This window comes from Teleopsis dalmanni, chromosome X (assembly GCF_002237135.1).
Source record: "Teleopsis dalmanni isolate 2A chromosome X, ASM223713v2, whole genome shotgun sequence".
NCBI lineage: Eukaryota > Metazoa > Arthropoda > Insecta > Diptera > Diopsidae > Teleopsis > Teleopsis dalmanni.
Window position 1 is genome coordinate 91,828,386 of NC_051848.1, and position 19,710 is coordinate 91,848,095.

General features: G+C 31.3%; 2 protein-coding genes across 2 annotated transcripts in view; both read left to right on the forward strand.

Annotated features, from left to right (window-relative positions):
• The first annotated feature begins 7,569 nt into the window (after positions 1-7,569).
• On the forward strand, positions 7,570-8,705 carry LOC119688698. Its single transcript, XM_038103365.1, has 2 exons — positions 7,570-8,006; positions 8,105-8,705. The coding sequence occupies exons 1-2, from the start codon at positions 7,570-7,572 to the stop codon at positions 8,703-8,705; spliced, it is 1,038 nt and encodes a 345-aa protein (XP_037959293.1).
• Positions 8,706-18,194: 9,489 nt separating this feature from the next.
• Positions 18,195-19,710, forward strand: part of LOC119690276 — a 23,670-nt gene continuing 22,154 nt past the window's right edge. The window contains exons 1-2 of the mRNA XM_038105299.1: positions 18,195-18,403; positions 18,467-18,677. The gene's annotated coding sequence lies outside the window, so the exon portion shown is untranslated. The remainder of the gene's footprint in view (positions 18,404-18,466; positions 18,678-19,710) is intronic.

A 19,710-nucleotide genomic window follows, 5' to 3' on the forward strand; every position in this document is an offset into this window, starting at 1 on the left:
AAAATTTGAATAATATTTATTTATTATATTTGAAATTTGAAATATTTGAAATATTGATGACACACAACAATACAAAAAGAGAATCAGTATCACTCAAACTGTCAGATTGTCAACAGTTTGAAACAGAAATTTATAAAATTATTGTTTATGTTAAAATTAGTGGATTTTTCCAATATTTTAAATATAAAAACCTTCCCGGGTATAAATTTGAAGAAAGTATTTACTTATTATATTTGAAATTTGAAATATTTGAAATATTGATGATACACAACAATACAAAAAGAGAATCAGTATCACTCAAACTGTCAAATTCTCAATAGTTTGGTATCACAAAATTAATTTATTCATTTACAATAATAAAAAATTTGAATAAATTATTTATTTATTATATTTGAAATTTGAAATATTTGAAATATTGATGACACACAACAATACAAAAAGAGAATCAGTATCACTCAAACTGTCAGATTGTCAACAGTTTGAAACAGAAATTTATAAAATTATTGTTTATGTTAAAATTAGTGGATTTTTCCAATATTTTAAATATAAAAACCTTCCCGGGTATAAATTTGAAGAAAGTATTTACTTATTATATTTGAAATTTGAAATATTTGAAATATTGATGATACACAACAATACAAAAAGAGAATCAGTATCACTCAAACTGTCAAATTCTCAATAGTTTGGTATCACAAAATTAATTTATTCATTTACAATAATAAAAAATTTGAATAAATTATTTATTTATTATATTTGAAATTTGAAATATTTGATATATTGATGATACACAACAATACAAAAAGAGAATCAGTATCAATCAAACTGTCAGATTCTCAATAGTTTGAAACAGAAATTTATAAAATTATTATTTATGTTAAAATTAGTGGATTTTTCCAATATTTTAAATATAAAAACTTTCCCGGGAATATACCTAATAATTTCCTAAATTTTCCTGGTGATTGGATGTTGTATGGTTTTTGAATCCATCGAGTACAGACAGACTCACATTCATTTTTATATATATAGATTTTATTATTTGATATTATTTGAAATAGAATCAAAAGCATAGTATATGTGAGAGTTGTAATACTTAACAACTCGATTTACTCTATATACTATACATAGTATATATAGTATATATATAATTACAACTCTTATTGGTGGAGTATTACAAGATTGTCAGTTAGATAGCTGATTGCCAGTAAAGAGCTTCTCATGAAAATGTTTTGAATGTTCCATTCGCAATCGAATAATTATTTTAAATAATTATTTATTAAATTACTGTTTTAAAATAATTTTATAATATTTATTATATATTTTTATATATTTTGTATTTGATTTAAAAAACAAATATTATTTTAAACGAATTAGAAAGTAATCTTCTACTGAGTTCTCCGAAGATTTGACTAATGACGTTTTCGATTGTTAGGTTTAGATTTGATCTTTCTGCGTCATATTTGCTCTAATTTTGGACCCAATCGAATATTTTTAGGGTTATCTTACTATCTGACAACTACATTAATATATCAAGATATTTTAAAATAAACATTGATTTTGAATGCAAATGATAATTTCACATTTTAAATGTATGTTATATATTAAAAGTATACGGTGATAGTAACTTTACTTGTGGCATTTTAAATAACAGCGAAAAAGAAGTATCAATCAACTCTTACTCTTTTCTTACTCTGGCAAAATATCTAAGTGTTATATAAAAATCTTATACTTTCACTCAATAACAATAACAATAACAAAAATACATTTTGCTTGAGATGTATGAATCGAACATGCAAATATTCTTTAAAGGTGAAATTTCGATTGAAAAGTTTATCACGGATTTATCAATCCAAAAAAAATAATGGTGTGTTTACACTATCGTACTTAATACTTTATTTACACTTACAGTTATCTAACCGCATATGCTAAATATGCTTACATGGATTTTGTACCAAAAATTGCAAATAGTCTAACTCGACTGCTAATTTGTCGAGTTTAGTACAATAGTCTAAACATAGCATAGCTTATTTTCGGGACTATTTTAGTTGCAATTGCCATGCAAGATCCGCTCAAAATTAATGCAGATGTGCAAGATAAGGACGCACTATTTGTTGAAGTCTATTTATTCAGTAAATACTAAATCAAAAATTTCAATATGGAAATTATAATCGCTTTAATAATTAATTCAATATAAATATTAAAATATGGACGAAAATTTGACAATTTTTTTTAATATTTACACGAAGAAATTTAACTCTAAACATAGCGAACACTGAAAATTTATTTTAGTTCCGTGTTCGCTAAGTTTTACAGCTAAAGAGTAAATACTTAAACTTTTTGGCTAAGATAAACTGAAGTATATTAAACAGAGCTTGAAAAGAACGAGGAATAATTTATTCTTTAGTGTAATTGAAATGAGTTGTGCTTATAAGCAAAATTGAATTAAAACCCTTGTATTAGTTTCATTCAAAAAATAATATGGAATTATAACGACCTACAGCACTGAAAAATAACACTGTGAGCGCCATCTGAAGTATTTTTAAAAACTTATTAACTTACCCTCGTATTCTTGACATGAAACATTAAAAATAAAAAAAAAATTTGACAACGATAAAGTCAAGAGAAGAACTTTATACAATCGTTCTCATTTGTATTTCGAAGACTACTATAAGCTTCTTGCATTAAAGCGATTTGCTTTAAAGTGACAAACGATATTGCTGAGTAGCTTTTCACTTCAACATCAACCAGGAAGTATCTTAGGTTGTCACTTCAGAATTTTCGTCGTTCAGTGCGGTACGGTCCAATTGGATGGTAAAAAGTTGCAGTTTTGTAAGATTTCTTATAAATACAACTTGAAGGATGAGTTCGGACGGTTCGTTGAATGATGCTAAAAATGGAATATCTGATCTACTGGATTATTGCACCAATCATAGTTTGGCGGTGCCGTTTTACCACATAAGTGCAGATATACGTAAGTCTCCAGTCAGGTACTACGTGAAATGTTGTGTAGGTGAGGTTAGTAGTCCTGTTTACTATTATAACGGCAAGACGCGAGTGGTTCGTAAGGCAGCTGCATTTGTTCTAAAAAAATTAAAGGAGGTATTTGATTCTTTGCAATTATTGAACGAATCTTTTTATTGTGTATGTGAAATGTTATGTATTTTAGAGTGCTCCAGGTGCAACTTCGGAAAAATAAAAACGGATGTGCGGCAATGACGTCAACAATAATTCTTCTTTTCTTCTTTAAGCAAGAAAATGTAAATTATTAAAAAAAATGAACAACATTTGTAAATGAAATGCATAACGCTAACATAATTTGTTATGAATGTTACTTTTATTGTGGAACACATAGAGTTTAGAGAAGACTAGTAACTATGACTCAATTAACTTATAAGATGTCAAATAATGCTTTGAAAAATTATAAATGAAAACAAAATAAAAAATATTAATTATATTTATATTTTTCTATTTGAAAAAGGGATATTATGAACTTACTGTATAAAAAAACAAGTAAGTCTGTCAAGCGATCATTACTTATCATAATTAGCTCCTACTAATTTTAATCTGCTTTAATTTTTTTTTACTTAAGCAGTAAAATTTGTAAGGATTTAAATAATTATTATATCTTATTATATATAGATATATTGATATATTAGTTAATTTAAAAGATTATAAATTTTCATACCCAAACTGTTTACTGTTTGGCAATACCTCATATACCTCATATGCAACTCTTCAAATTAACTACGAGTATTAAGGAATGAAATATGTCAAAGAAAATGCACAGATTTTGCATCATCATTAATAGGATATATTAATCAATAAAGAAGAAGAGCGATACATCAAGCATTATGATTATAATATAAAAATATTTAAAAAATATTGAACACACTACAGTACAGCATAATCATGAGACTAGAAAAATCCTATGGAAAATTATCCTTTGTTCTATAAGAGATAAGAAGGATGAGTACAAAATCGTTCAAATCTTAAACTTAAATATTTAATAGACTGTGATAACACAGTTCAATTCTATTAATAAGAAAGACTGAATTGGATGTAGGTGTAGTGTCACAAGACAGTATTCCTAGTATTCTACTAAACGAATACACAGACGGTAATACTTGAATAATTCAAGTATTCACCTCTTCCCAAAGGTGGTCCTAAATGTGATGGACCCATGTTATGCTTTCTAGACGATAATTATTATTCTGGCATCTGTTGTTTAACTGGACTAATCAATATAATTTATTGTAGAGCAAGATTGCAAATTATAATTACATTTAAAAATTGTTCATAATGCTGATAATAAGGAAGTACAAATAATGAAAAATTGCTTAGAGAAACATCCTACTGGAATGAAGACAATTTTTCTCAGGCGCCGAGTACTTGTAAACTCTCATTATGATTATAGTGTGAAAATGTATATATTTTTTATTATATGCATGTTACTAGAATGACCAAGTGTTATTATAGTATGAACAATGAATATTTAAATTTAATCAGATGTTAGTATCATCCGATTGCGATTAAATATTAAAATAACAAATGCTGGAAATATTTGCTATGAAAAAAATGATTTCTTAAGATTATGGCAGAGATAGAGATAGAGGTTATAAATGGGGCCAGTTCTATTAAATTAATAGAAGTGATTCTTTAATACTTATAATGGATGATAAAAATAAGCTCAATGTGTTTTATAACTTTGTATTTCTTAATAAAGAGATATATCAGTGATGGACAGTGATCAAAGTACCATTGGTTTATTTAGGGTTTTTCAAGAAAACACTTATTGAAAATAAAAAATATTGACTTCAAAATAATTATAAATGTGTTTATCACATTATACCTTAATAGTATATTAAATTTGTAAATATATTTATAGCAGTGTAGCTTAAAGATCGGATAATCAGTAAAAAATAATGATTTTTAAGAACTTATTTAATTTTATAAAAGTGTTTCTCAGTTAGATTATAAACTTTCTTATTTGTTATAAATCATGTTAATCAGAATGAATTTCGATAATTTGTTGAACTTGATCATATCTATTTAGTAATATATTATAAAACAGATCGCTTAATGATATAAAACACAAAGTAATTATACAGTATGCATATATAATAAAAAGTCACGAGGCAAAGCTTTATCTGTCACCACTTAGATATCCTACCTGAGAACAACTGTTGTTTCTACAACTTCAATGCGGGGAATCCCATTATGTGGAAACCATTATGTGAGTTTTGTATACCTATGGATCAAAAGTACAAAACGATCAAAATGGTGTTAGCGTCTTTATTTGAAATAATACTTTTAGATTCACACTATTGATTTTAATTGATAAATCGCATGCACTGAAATCTCTACTATAGAGTGCAATATATAAATGTCGGCACTATTAATTTGGACCACGTAAATCAAGTTTGGTCGACTCTGCAAAAGTCTCATATCTAAATTGGTTCGGATCAACAAGGTAACACCTGTTCGTATGAATAGTTCAAAAAAATAGAAAACAATTAAAAAACAAGCAAAGACATACAATAGCTATTGGCTTCAAAATTATATAAAAGTAAACATTTTCTTTACAAATTCTATTATAACAAAGAGTGGTATTATTTTTTCCTTTGTGTTCTTATTTTCTTCATAAACTTTTCAGCTACAGACCTCCAACATTCTTTGGTTTGCCTGTTACTCATTTTAATACATATTATGTTTTAATATATATAAATATTATCTTTCCCTATTATTTTTTAATGATGCTTTAATAAGAACATATAACATATGTGAAATGTTTTAGCAAGTGCTCCTAGTCGAGTAAATATATTTTCTAAATTTGATTTTTAAAATCAAAGTTCTATAGAGAACTTAGTTATATTTCCTTAGTTCCATATAGTGTCATCATGATGGTGCAGTGGTGTATTCTGTAATTAGAATCACTGTTAAATTTTCTTCTATGCTTAAGCTTTGAAAATAATATGCTCGCAGGCGTGCGTTTGATTTCATAATACCCTAGGTATAGTTATTTGGATTTAATTGTCTTCTAATTTTTCTCTATTGAGATAGCATCGAAAGCTATCATGTAAGTCAGTGCTGGTGGTTGGCGTCCACAGACGACCTCGCACAGGAGCCCCGCAAAAAGAGGCCTTGCAATTTGGTAATGTTGTTGAATGCATGAATGACCAGAGAAATAAAACTGATGATTCTAAAACTCAGACTGATTGTGAATCAGTTCTTAATGAAATGCTGACTTTCGAATTTATTGTTGCAATAGGATTGTGGTATAAACTTTTACTATGCGTGAGCAATATAAATAAAGTATGGCAATCGACTTAAGTAAACTTTAAGATCGCTATTGATAGTCTACGCTCATTTCGTATTTGGATAAAATACTATCGTAATACTAGATTTGCATAACAGTTGAACAATTGTCTCAATTGTTTGTAGAAAAAAGTTGTTATGAAATTGCATCTGAATTTAAAGAAAATATGAATATATTGATGAACCCATACAATTTGTTGAAATGTAGTATAAAGTAAACATTTTTACTACAATGATAGATACTATCGTAATTGATACTGACTGTCGATTCAAAACACAATGGATATTTTAAACAATTTGGATTATAGCATTATAGTGCTTTAGGTATAATACTTACGGAAGGTGAAAACGCCAGCATTCATCCTTTTGAACTGTATTAAAAACTTCAGCTTTTAAGATCGCGCATTCGACTTACACAACGATATCAAACAACTCATTCGGTATATTAAATAATAGTAAAGAATAGTAACCAGAACCATGCTCATAGTTCCAGTCAGCCAGCTTCTGCTGAAGGAAGCTTCTCAAAGTTAAAATCGATTTAAATTTGATTAGCAATACATACTCTCATATATGCTTCTTTATATTAGTGAACTTATTTACTTTTATAACTCGGTATTGAAAGGGGTCTCGCCCCTCCGATGTCGCCGACGTCCACAGTTGGTCTAGCTCCGCCACTGATGTGAGTTTCTAACACACTGAAATCATCTTAAAGGTGGGCAAAAGTTTACACAGTACTTAAACCTATATTTTACAAAAAATTGTAGAAGCTTTTATGAAAGAAGCAACCGTTTGAAAGAGGAAAGAAGCTTATGTCAAACGGCAGACATAAGAACTTTAAGTTTGAGTCTTTTGAGTGCAAAATAAAAACTGCTTTGTAGAAAGTATAGAAACTGCCGTAAGCTGTTGCCAGTGAGAATTGTCAAAAGAAAAGGATTGTCTTAATCTTAATTAACATTGTCGTTAAAATATCAAATATAAACAATTTAGATTTATGTGGACTTGACATCGATTGTGGCAACATATTTTTTCATATTTATTGAAAATTTTTTAATCTATGCATTTTCAATAACAAACCTCATTACCTTTAATAAAAGAACTCTGCTACACCAGATTGCAATCTTAAATGCATTGAGAAAATGGTTAAAAATTGCATATGAAACTTTTTTAGCAAAACGCAAATGACAGTCCTTTTTTCTCATTAAATCTGTTTGATTGTTTGATTGACAGTCCTAGCAGCGGATGAAATGGACAGATGAAATGAATACCTTCATTATCCGTGCTTACTATGAAATTACTTTGACGGACTTAACATCATACCGTCTCATGCTACATCAAAAATTTGTTGAACGTTTCCCCCAATATTCGCATGTAACTGTTCAGAGAGTCTCAGATCAATACCGTTTCATTGTGCGAAGCAAGAAGATTCCAGCTTCTACCAGGGATCGCATTCGATTCAAAGTTACCCGAACAGCTCGTAACGAAGAGTCAGTGGTTGATAGTACGAATTCAGTGCCTATACGCCGCTCTAGTCCTGTGAACATTCAATACCATACTCGCCATATCACATTACTTCATCGCCCAGCTAATATCTCGAGTAATATCCGAGACGAGTCTCAGACAGCATACTTGAAATACTTTGAAAATGATCCATTGCATTGGCCTAAAACTCCTAGGCTCCATACAACCAATGCAACGCAAATCATTCTATCCCAGATAAATAGCGAAATCTTATCTCGACTAAATCCTGATACTACACTTCTACACTTACAATCTCTTGTGTATTGTGGTGCAGTAACAGCAATAAGGTTACATGGTCAAAAGATCCTCTGCTATTGCCGTCTGCTATTGATGCGGGACAAAAAGGTATTCCGCCATGGATGGCGGATGGTGGATATAATGTAAGTCGATCAAATAGTAGACTAAAGAAATATGCAGTAAAAATATACAGGCAGTTTTCTATTCATAGAGACACACCAGTCGTAGAGTTTATGGATATTTTAAAGCAAAAACTCTCTGTTGTTTGTAATCGCTTACAGAGATATGGAGAGGCACATGCCAGACGTGTTCAGAACTCTATGTATATAAAAAATCAACGTCAATTCTTCTCTACACTTGGTTCAACTGACAACACTAGACAACATGCATCTTTCTCAGTTACAGAAGCAAAGAACTATTGGAGTGCGCTGTGGGAATCATCTAAAGTCCATGTTCTGCATGCAGAGTGGATAGATTCCGAACATAATCGTTATGCCAGTATTGCCACAATGCGACTTATGGAAGTAACTGAGAACGAAGTACGGGAAACCATTGTAAGATCCAGTAATTGGAAAGCGCCAGGCTTGGATAAAGTGCAGAATTTCTGGTACAAACAGTTTCGATGTGTCCATAACTAACTTGCAAGGCTTATAACAAATCTAATAAAAAGGCCGGAGAGTTGACTGTCCAGCGGAAACAAGGACTCTCACTTGCTTGCCGACGCTTTATAAATTCATTACGTCGGTGATTAGCAAAAGCATATATGCGCACTTAGATGTTAATGATATATTGACCGAAGAACAAAAAGGCTGTCGAAGTGGTTCAAAGGGATGCAAAGAACAACTGATAATCGATACGATAGCAGTAGGACAGGTAGTAAAAGCAAAAAGAAACCTATTTAGTTGCTTTATTGATTATGCTAAGGTATTCGATAGTGTCCCACATTCTTGGCTGATCAATGTCTTACGCCTATACCGCATAGATCCTGAGTTAATCAAACTTTTGACGGTAATAATGAAAGGGTGCAGTACCATATTATGGGTACCTACGGCTGATGGCGTTAAGTTATCAGACGTCATACAAATCAGAAGAGGTATTTTTCAAGGAGACTCGCTGAGTCCTCTTTGGTTTTGTATGGCACTAAACTAAGAACAGAGTATTCTGTCCTTTAGATTTGGTGGTGCCTGACCAGCAAAAAAACTGAAGGTTTTGTGTGCGCGATACAGGATGGCGTGGTTTCTACTCGTAATTATCGCAATCATATTCTTAAAGAACGAGTTGAGGATGACTTGTGTCGGAAATGTGGTTCAGTCTCAGAAACATTGGATCACATTATCTCCAGCTGCTCTGTAATGGCACCAAGGGAATATCTAAACAGGCACAATGCAGTATGTAAGGTAATCTACCAAAATCTTGCATTCAAGCATGGATTGATCTCTATAACTTGTCCAATTTACCAATATAAACCCACTGCGGTGCTAGAAAACACCAATTTTTGTATGTACTGGGATCGACAAGTTTACACAGATCGACTAATAACACATAATAAGCCTGATATCCTACTGGTAGAAGGACTGATAGAAGGAATGATTCAGCGTACCTGATTGATGTTGCTATTCCGCATAATGGCAACATTGAGGAGAAGTATGCAGAAAATATGAGCAACTACATACCACTGGCTAGGGAAATCAAAGAAATTTGGAGACTTCAGCGAGTGGTTGTTGTACCAATAATACTATCAGTCACTGTTCTAGTACCCAAAACCCTCACACACTCTATGGACATACTTGAACTCTCTAAACTTCTAATAAATACTATGCAGAAATACGCCTTGTTGCATACATGTGCAATAGTGAGGGAAACGATCAACATTCTTTAGAAGGAGCAACACAATTTAATAGATGTAGAACATGGACTACACTTCAACAGAGCATAATTTCCTTGATGCTGTCATCCGGAATTATGTGAATCCCAGCAATAACACACGCTGAGATGTAAATTCAAATAATAATAATAATACTTAGCAGCAGTTTAGTTTAAACAATTTACATATCCATATGAAAATAAATGTGTACATATTTGTAAAAAGTATAAATGGTTCTCATTGGTGTCTGTATCATTTAAGATGTCTGTATGAATACACTCTTTGCCTAAGGCAGAATATTCCATAATCTTCTCTCAGAAAACACTAATTGTTTTTTTGATAATAAAAAATAATTCAAACTAAGTTAATTTCTTCTACATATTTTACAAATACAAAGTTTTTGATATTTGCAGAATTCATTCCATTTTAATTTTAATTTTGATTCAGAAATCTGTGAAAAAGCTTACATTTACAAAAATATGGACTACGTAGCTTTGGACGTACAAGTATTGTCTGTTGGAGCGCTGAACCAATGAGAGTGTATCTGATCTAACGTTAATTGCAGTTCCGATAAAATTTTGCTGCAATTTAGCAGATTTTTAAAGATTGAATTGGACGTGTGTTCTTTTCAATTCTGTTCTCTTGATTTGATTATTTATTTATATCTATCATTCTATCATTTTCAGTTATTAATATCGAAAATAAACAAAATTTGTCATAATGAATTATTATACACACAATTCCCACAAAAACAACCTATCCAGCGTTGTCTGTGTTATATTTGTATTTTGTAAACATTTCACTGCTACTCACAAAAAATGAAGAAAGAATCGATTCAGCGGGAATACTAAATATTCAAGTGTTTGTAATTATTTCAAGAATTGAATTTTGTCACTTAAGTAAACATATTTATACTTGTACATTACTTCAAGTTCAAAGTGAACATTATAGTAAATTCCAATGAAGACGCCACTGTCTAATCAAATCAAGCAATGAAATCAATGCCGATCGATTTCGAAGGTGTTTCTTCAAACCTCAATAATATTGATCTATCGTAATCGAATCAATTCTCCAAAGTTGAAGAGCACATACTAGAAAGGGTGACATATTCAAAAAATACATACAATTTTATAAGTTTTATTAATATCTAGATAAAAATTAAAATATGTGTGATTGTTTGCTGTTGCAGTTATTAGTACCGAGCGTCTCCATATTGTTTGTCACCTGATAACCTGTCCTTTACCACGCTTTGCACCTGCGGGTACTGAATCAAACCTTTTTAGCCGTAGTACTTTCTTCCATTCCCACAACATGACCAAGCCAGCGAAGTCGCTAAATTTTTATGCGCTTAACTATGTCAATGCTCTGCGGTATGACATGAGCTCATACAGCTCATCGTTCCATCTAATTCGATACTTGTCGCCAATGGGTAAGGGACCAATGGGTAAGGATCTTTCGAAGAATTTTCTCTCGAATGCTCCTAACGCTTTCTCATCGCTGTTGGTAATTGTCCAAGCTTCTACACCATAAAGCAGGACATGCATGATAAGAGATTTGTGAAGCGTGATTTTTGTTTGTCGACAGAGGGCTTTATTTCTCAATTGCCTACTTAGTCCGAAGTAACACCTGTTGGCTAGAGTGAATCTTTGTTGAATCTCTAGGCTGATATCATTTTTGGTGTTTAACCTGGTTCCTATGTAAATAGAGTTTTTCACAACATCGACCTTATAATTGTCAACAGTGACGTGGGTCCCAAGACGCTCAGGAGATTCTATTTAAATCTGCTGCTCGAATTATCGTTTCCAATATTAGGTTAAAGAAGTCCCACAACAATTAAAGAAGTCACCCTGTCTGAATCCTCGTCTGGTAGCAAAGAGCTCGATTCTAACGGAGCTGTTGGTGTTACTTAAAGTCATTTCACATAACCGTATAAGTTTTGCTGGGATACCAAATTCAGACAGCGACATAAAGAGTGCTTCTAGTCGTAGTGTCAAAAACGATTTCTTTTTCTTGGGTCTTCTTCAGAATTTGACCTACTGTAAATATCTGATTTATGAAGGATTTGCGAGGTCTGAAGCCACAGTGATAAGGTCTCATCAGTTGGTTGACGATTGGTTGCAATCTTTCATACATTACGTTTTACAGAACCTTATATGCAACATTCATAAGACTGATCTCGCTATAGTTGGCGTAGTTTGCAGGATCGCCTTTTTTGTGGATTGTACAAAGAACACTTAAATTCCAATCGCTGGGCATGCATTCATCTGACCATATATTGCGAATAAATTGTATCATGCATTTTAATAGCTGTTTGCCACCAGCTTTAAACAGCTTAGCCGGTAAACCATCGGTGCCTGCAGCTTTGTTGTTTTCAAGCCGCATTATAGGATGTTTTAACTTCATTATGATCGGGAGGCGGGATGATTATTTCATTGTCAATGATTGCAAATTTGGAATCATCTTCGCTTTCAATCACATTACTACTATCGCTTTTTAGTAGGTTTGAGAAGTGATCCCTCCAAATATTAAGCATGCTTTCAACACTTATCACCAGATTACCATTTTCATTTTGGCAGGAATTAACTCCGGGCTTTCAACCAATTGTCAGGCTTTTTATTTTTGGTAGAATTTTCGAGTCATATTCCTGTCGCCAAGCTTCTCAAGGTCTTCGTACTCACGCCTCTTTTGCTTCCATCTTTTTTTACCTGAAAAGACGTTTCTCTTCCTTTCTGTTTTGCCGATATCGTTCTTAAACAGCGCGCGTCGCTAGTTCAAATTTGAGTAAAAAATAATAATATAATAATTAATATCACATAAATATCCGATTCTCCCGTATAAAAAAAATTTTCATATATATATTTCATTGAAACACATTTTTTCTTATCATGTATTTTCATGTTTCCTAAAAAAAGTTATAGTCCGATACTTTGGATTATAAAATAAATAACATGCAGTAGACATACTTTAATGTCTACGCAATAGATAAATAATTATAATATGTAATTAAGAGAATAGTTAAAAAGTGCAAAAAGTTTATTTTAATGTTTGTATATTAGTAGCAGATATTAGTATCAGCTACTCTCTTCCAGTTCAGTACTCCAATCGTTCTTGCATCACCATACACGTCCTTATCCCATCTTGTTTTTGGCCTATCTCTGTGTCTGGTTGTCATCGGTTTTGCGTGAATATGCTGTTCGGCTTTCTCTACGGCCCCATTCTTATTACATGCAGCCCATTGTAACCTTTGCGACTTAATGTATCTCACTATATTTTCGTTTCTAAGCAGTTCTTCAATCTCATTATTTGTTCGTCTTTGCAAAGGTTCTGCATCAATTTGGATTGGCTCATAGATTTGGCGAACTATTTTTCTTTCAAAAATGTTTAAAGCTTTTTCGTCCGCCTTCGTCATTGTCCATGTTTCTGAGCTATATGCAGCTACCGGTCTTATTATTGTCTTGTACATTCATAGCTTACTTTCCTTGGATAGTAGTCTTGATTTCATTAAGTCTAAATATTTGTAAAAACATTTATTTGCTACTTGTATTTTATTTCTTATTGCGATTCTGCAATTATTATTGTTGCTAACCAGCGCACCGAGGTAGGTAAAGCTGCTAACAACCTCAAAATTGTATTCACCAATTGATATGCGTTGCATACCCGTACTCTCGCTCCTTCTTACTAGCTTGGGGTGTTTGGTTTTAATTTCATTTATTCTAAGAATAATTTTTTAGTGTTTTCGTCTAGGTTTTTGAATACATTTGATAGCTCTCTTTCGCTCTTTGCAATGATATATCATCTGCAAACGCACTGATCTGGTACGGCTTTGTTATAATATTGCCGAGATTTTCAAGGGAGTGAATGATGTAGTGTAATGTTAATATAAATAAGAATGCCGAAAGGTTGTCACCCTGCTTAACTCCGGAGCTTATTGAAAACGACTCTGAGAGCTGTCCATTGATAATAAGCTTGCCTGATAAGTTCGCAAGGATCATTGCGACCAATCGAGTAAGTTTTTGTGGGGCGCTCTTCCACGCCAGAGCGTTTATGATTTCTGATCTTTCAAGGCTATCGAAGGCCTGCCTTAAATCTACAAAGAGTGCGTGTAGCGTAATATTATGCTCATAATACTTTTCGATCGATTGACGTAGCACAAATATTTGATCAATTGTTGACCTACCATGTCTAAAACCGCATTGATACTTACCTATAGTATCACAAATGAAGCTTATCTTTCAGAATATACGAGAAAATTTTCGTGCAGCGAGATTGGTCTGTAGTTGACACATTCAAATTTGATGCCTTTCTTATAGACTGGGAAGATTAAACTGCTTTTCCATGCTTCTGGCATTTGTTCGCTGTGCCATATTCTACATATCAAGGAGTGCATTTCGATTTCTACCTGATCACCTCCGTATTTATATAGCTCAGCTGTAATATTGTTCTTGCCTGCCGCTTTTCTTCACTTTAACCTTTTCACCGAATTTTTCACGTATTGCACTTGTTGCAGATATCGCTTCATTTACGCTGTTGAAGTTAAATGAGTCGGTGAAACGCTCCTTCCATTTCTCTATGGCTTGGTTTGTTTCAGTGCGTACTACCCTATTCGTATCCTTGCAGGCAAAAGGACTTCGTTCATATTTGCTATCAATAAAATTTATTTGATTATAGAAAGCCCTTGCATTGTTTCTCTTTCTTTCTTCATCTATTTGTTTGATTTTGACCTACAGTCTAGTTTCATTTTATCATTACAGACCAAGATATACAGTGTCTAAAGAAGATCCAGAGTATATTGTATTTTAGCTTTATATAAATGTAAACACAGTCTGGGTTTTGTTATTCTAAAACAACGGCATCTAGGTAATGAATTCTATCTAGTTAAATGAAAGGCCCTTAGAAGATATTTCCATGTTTGGAATAATAAAATGATTGGCTTCTCATTGGACTAAACTATATGCAAATTTTCATATTTTTCTTTTTCTGATATCTTTATTTTAATTTTCACACTCTCACTTTAATTGAGAAGTGAAGTGAAGTGAGGGATAAGTGATGGAAGGTTATTATCTCCAAGTCTTGAAGTATTATTAAAAATTTATTTTAACTTCTTGTTAAGATGTGTTCTTTAATCAGTTTTTTGATAGGGAAGCAGACTAATATTTATATAGAAATCTTTATCTTTATACATACACATATGTTAGTATTAAAAAAAAATATTTTTATTTTTGGCTACAATACTGACATCTGTGTACGATCTGTCGGGATCATATTTAATCTATTATTTTTCTTTGCCGTTTAGTAATAGTCTACCAAAGTCTTAAAAAAATCGCTGTTTTAGTTTTCGAGTAATTAAGTAACGAACAAATATATATAAATATATATAATATAAATATATATAAATATATATAAATATATATAATATATAATATATATAAATATACTAGTCTGGCGGTGCAAATAGGCATTGGAAATTCATTAAAATTGCAGTTTAAAATTCAATTTCAGGAATTATGTTTTTTAATTTTTGTGAGAAGGAACGTTTCCGATTTCGTTTCGAGTAAAACTGAATAAAGTGTGCTTTCGATTGTTAAAGATTTGTTTGAGACTTTGTTAAACTCGCTTATCATGCATTGACACAACCCCCTTTTATCACAAGACTTTTCATTGCCATTATTAAATTTCGTTTTTACCCAACAGAGTAGAATACATCCATGATTATTATGATTCATAAATCACGCAAAGATGCCACGCTTGCCAATTCATACAGGCTAATAAATATACTGCCATGTCCTTCTATATTCTTTGGAAGAGCACTGCTTTTCAAGCTGAAACCATTCAACAACAACAATTAGACAAAGTATGGCATAATGGGCTTCCATATAAGATACGCTGTTCATTACCTTCAAATGTTCACTCAGTTTTAGAATCCTATCTGCATAACAGAAGCTTTAAAATTAATAAATATTAATAATTATTAATAATAATTTCCCAATAGAAGCTGGTGTTACGGCAATTTTGATACGGCAATTTTATGTCCAAACAAAAACACTGTGCTAGCTTCAAACCAACTTCAATCTCACTTATTTCGGGTGGAGAAATGGTTGTTAAAGTGGCGAATTAAAGTGAATGAACTAAAATGCACACACGACATGTTGACTTTAAATCGGAGTACATCTCCAACAATTTTACTAAATAATATTCCCATACCACAAGCAGATAATATAACGCATTTTGGTTTTCATCTAGACAGGCGACTAACTTGGCGCAAGCATATTGAAACCAAACCTATAAAACTACAAATGAAACTCCAAGTCTCTAAGTTGCACTGCTTCATTAATAACAGATCCTCCCTTTGCCTAGATTATAAAGAATTTTTGTATAACAGGATCAAAAAACCAATATGGACTTATGGTATACAGCTATTTGATAATGCTAGTGCTTCAAATATTGAAATTATCCAAAAAGCTCAGTCAAAAATATTGAAAAAAATCACTGGTGCACCATGGTATATTCGGAGTGAAATTTCCTAAGGTAAAGCTGTATTTGACAACATAAGAAAAAAAATACAATAAAATGCTGACAGAACATGTCAATCCCTTAGCTACGAATCTCGTAATCTATCCATTACTTCTCGTTTAAAAAGAACTGATTTTCAAGCCATTAATTAAAATTCAATAGGTACAAGTAAAAGCCCCACTCTTTTCTTAAGGATCTGGTAAATGAACCACCTAACATTCATTTCAAAGAAATTTAACCCATTGATTTAAGTGAGGCCTGCATTATAAGGTTTACTTATATATATTTATTTATTATATATTTATTTATATATATTTTGTAATATATAATATATAATTTTATATGTATATATATATATATATATATATAAAATAAAAATAAGTACAGTTTAGTTAAAAAAAATTGTAATAATATGTGATTAGTGATAAGATTTTAGAACTTATTGTTAGCCTCATGGTAAGAGAAGAGACAATAAACACATGTATATAAAAATATACTCGTACTAGCTTAGATAAATGTGTAATTTCAAATGTAGTTCTTATATTTTATCCCCGGTTATGTTCGTTAACATAGTAACGCGCTAGAGTGATGAAGTCTTATGTGTATTTGTTTTTGTGAAATTACATTACCGAGTTATCAAAGAATGGATGCATCAGCATTATTATCAGATGATATATAAAAAATTAAAATAAAAATTAATTAATTGAAATAAAAATTAATTAAAAGAGCCAGCTTCAGTTAAGTTATAATTTTATTTGTTTGATTTCGCTTGACATTTTCTTGCCTTTATGAAAAACATAACAAACAAGTTCAATTTTACAACTGTACCGAGAAACAATTGAAAATGGGCCTTTAGGCGTTGCACTTTACTGAATACTGAGTTAATGAGTTATCGAATTGCATCCGAATACCTCCATTCATAAGATTTTATGACTTTACCGAGTTACAGCATTAACGAACATGTATTACTGCTGCTATAATTAATTCTTGAGATTGCAAACTTTAATCAATTCAATATTATGTGAGAACGAAAGTCATAAGCCTCGCTCAATCGGTCTTCGTGAACTTGTGACAATAATTCTATATATTTATGCGATGTACTGTTAGCTGTTAAATAAAGTTTATAGGGCTGTAAAATTGATTCCCGATAACTAAATAACTAAATCGTTTCATAACAAATTGTTGAGCAAAGTAAATATGTGTATTCTTTATATGGTACTGAATAACCCTAATATAATACACACTCTTTTGTACAATAATCTGAAGAATTAAATAAGCAATGCAGAATTTTTCGTAATATGTAAATATATAAGACCCCTGTTTTAATGAATGCCGAATATGCGGGACCCACCAAATAACGAAAGACCAAATATTTGTAAATAATAAATGTACCAAAAATATTCTTTCATATAAAACGTGTTGAAAATTACGAAACGCCTTGAGATTATATATTTCGCGATATCGAGAGTCTACTGTATTAAACATTGAAATATATTCACATATACATATTTGAAACGAACATACATAGACATACTTCGGTTCATATTCTACCTGTTCCTTTCCAACACCAACGTATTATAAAACGAAAGCAAAATCGAAAATTGTCTCTCTGATTCTCCACTCATAAGAAATGTCGATTACATCCATAAATTTTTCTCTCTGCGAAACAGCTGTTTGTAACATTCACAGCAAAGCGTGTGTTCCAATTTCAAAGACAATAGTTTTTAATAAAAACATTTGCAAACGATGAGTAATGAAAATGTGTTCACTGATTTAATGGCCTATTGTTTTGCAAATAATATTCCTGAACCTACGTTTAAACGGCTGGAGTGTGATAACCACAAGGAGGCGCAATATATGATTATAGGCGTTGTGGGTGAACTTAAAGTTATTGAGCTCTACAACGGAGAGCACATAAGCCCTCTTAAGAGAGCTGCAGATCGAATGTTAAGTGCCTTAAAAGTAAATGCATATTTTTTTTTGCACCAATTTGATACCCAATAATGGGAAATTTTTCTATTCAAGGTACCCGGTATGAAAGCAATAGCTCAGCGTTCTCAGCACATGCCGCCGGAATAAAAGTGCAAAAGGAGCTTGTGAACTGACGTTCGTTGATCTTATTCCTCTTTTGACATTTAGCGAGGTTGGATGTGTTTTAAGTGGTGTTTTAGGTGGTGTTTTATAATAATAATAAATATATAAAAAAAAAATTTTGTGGTATTAGTGTGAATTACATGTAAGTAACTATTCTATTATTACTGACTTTTAAGGCAATTGACTATTTTATCAACGACTTATTGGGTTTTTTACGCAATTAAAGTACGTTCCTTGAGCGTCTATCTGAGAATTGCATAACCTCACTTCAAGCTAATTTATAAATGATATTTATTGCTTTGGTATTTAGATTATTAAATTCTTTTTGATTTAATTGAATACTGTGTATGGTAATAAAACACATTAACTCAACTTTGGAAAAAGACGGCTGGTTCCAACCAGTCAAAATTTTGCACAAGTGCGACCTTGACGCATTTTAATAACACACACACATATATATATATATATATATATATATATTATATATATATCTCTATATATATATATATATATATACATATGTGTTCATACACATTTACATACATATATATGTATGTGTGCATAAAATGAAAACATGTGCCGGTTTCTGTGTCGATTTCTCTGAATAAACATATGTATATACATACATACATATGTATATACATACAAAGGAATATATAACAATAGTTAAGTGTATCCAATGTACAAAATAAATAATTAATAGCTTATACACAAAAAAGTGAACTAACACTGTTAATTATTATACATATATACTGCATGTGCATAAAAAACTATATAGGAATATACACTTCTAATTGAATTTTGGTTATGCCTTATTTTACTTTTTATATATTTCAATGAACTTAAATGTGTGCATCTGTATGCATATATATAAATGCAGTATATATGTATAACAGTTAACAGTGTTTGATTACTCTTTTGTGTATAAGCTATAAATTATATATTTTGTACATTGAATATACTTAACTATTTTTATATATTCCTTAGTATATATGTATGTTTATTCAGAGAAATGGACACAGAAAGCATATGTTATCATTTAAACATGTTTTCGTTGTATTGATGAAGTCATGATGCATTTCTTAGAAAAAAAACGCAGTCACTGCAATGTACAGTTGAATTTGATATCAGTCACAAGGTAATATTCAACATATATTGATATTGAATATATACAC

Bases quoted from the DNA above. Each gene is read 5' to 3' on its own strand.
- LOC119688698 (XM_038103365.1), top strand. From the start codon at position 7,570: ATGAATACCTTCATTATCCGTGCTTACTATGAAATTACTTTGACGGAC. The intron at 8,007-8,104 runs GCAAATCATTCT...ATTGTGGTGCAG, and splicing joins CTCCATACAACCAATGCAAC to TAACAGCAATAAGGTTACAT.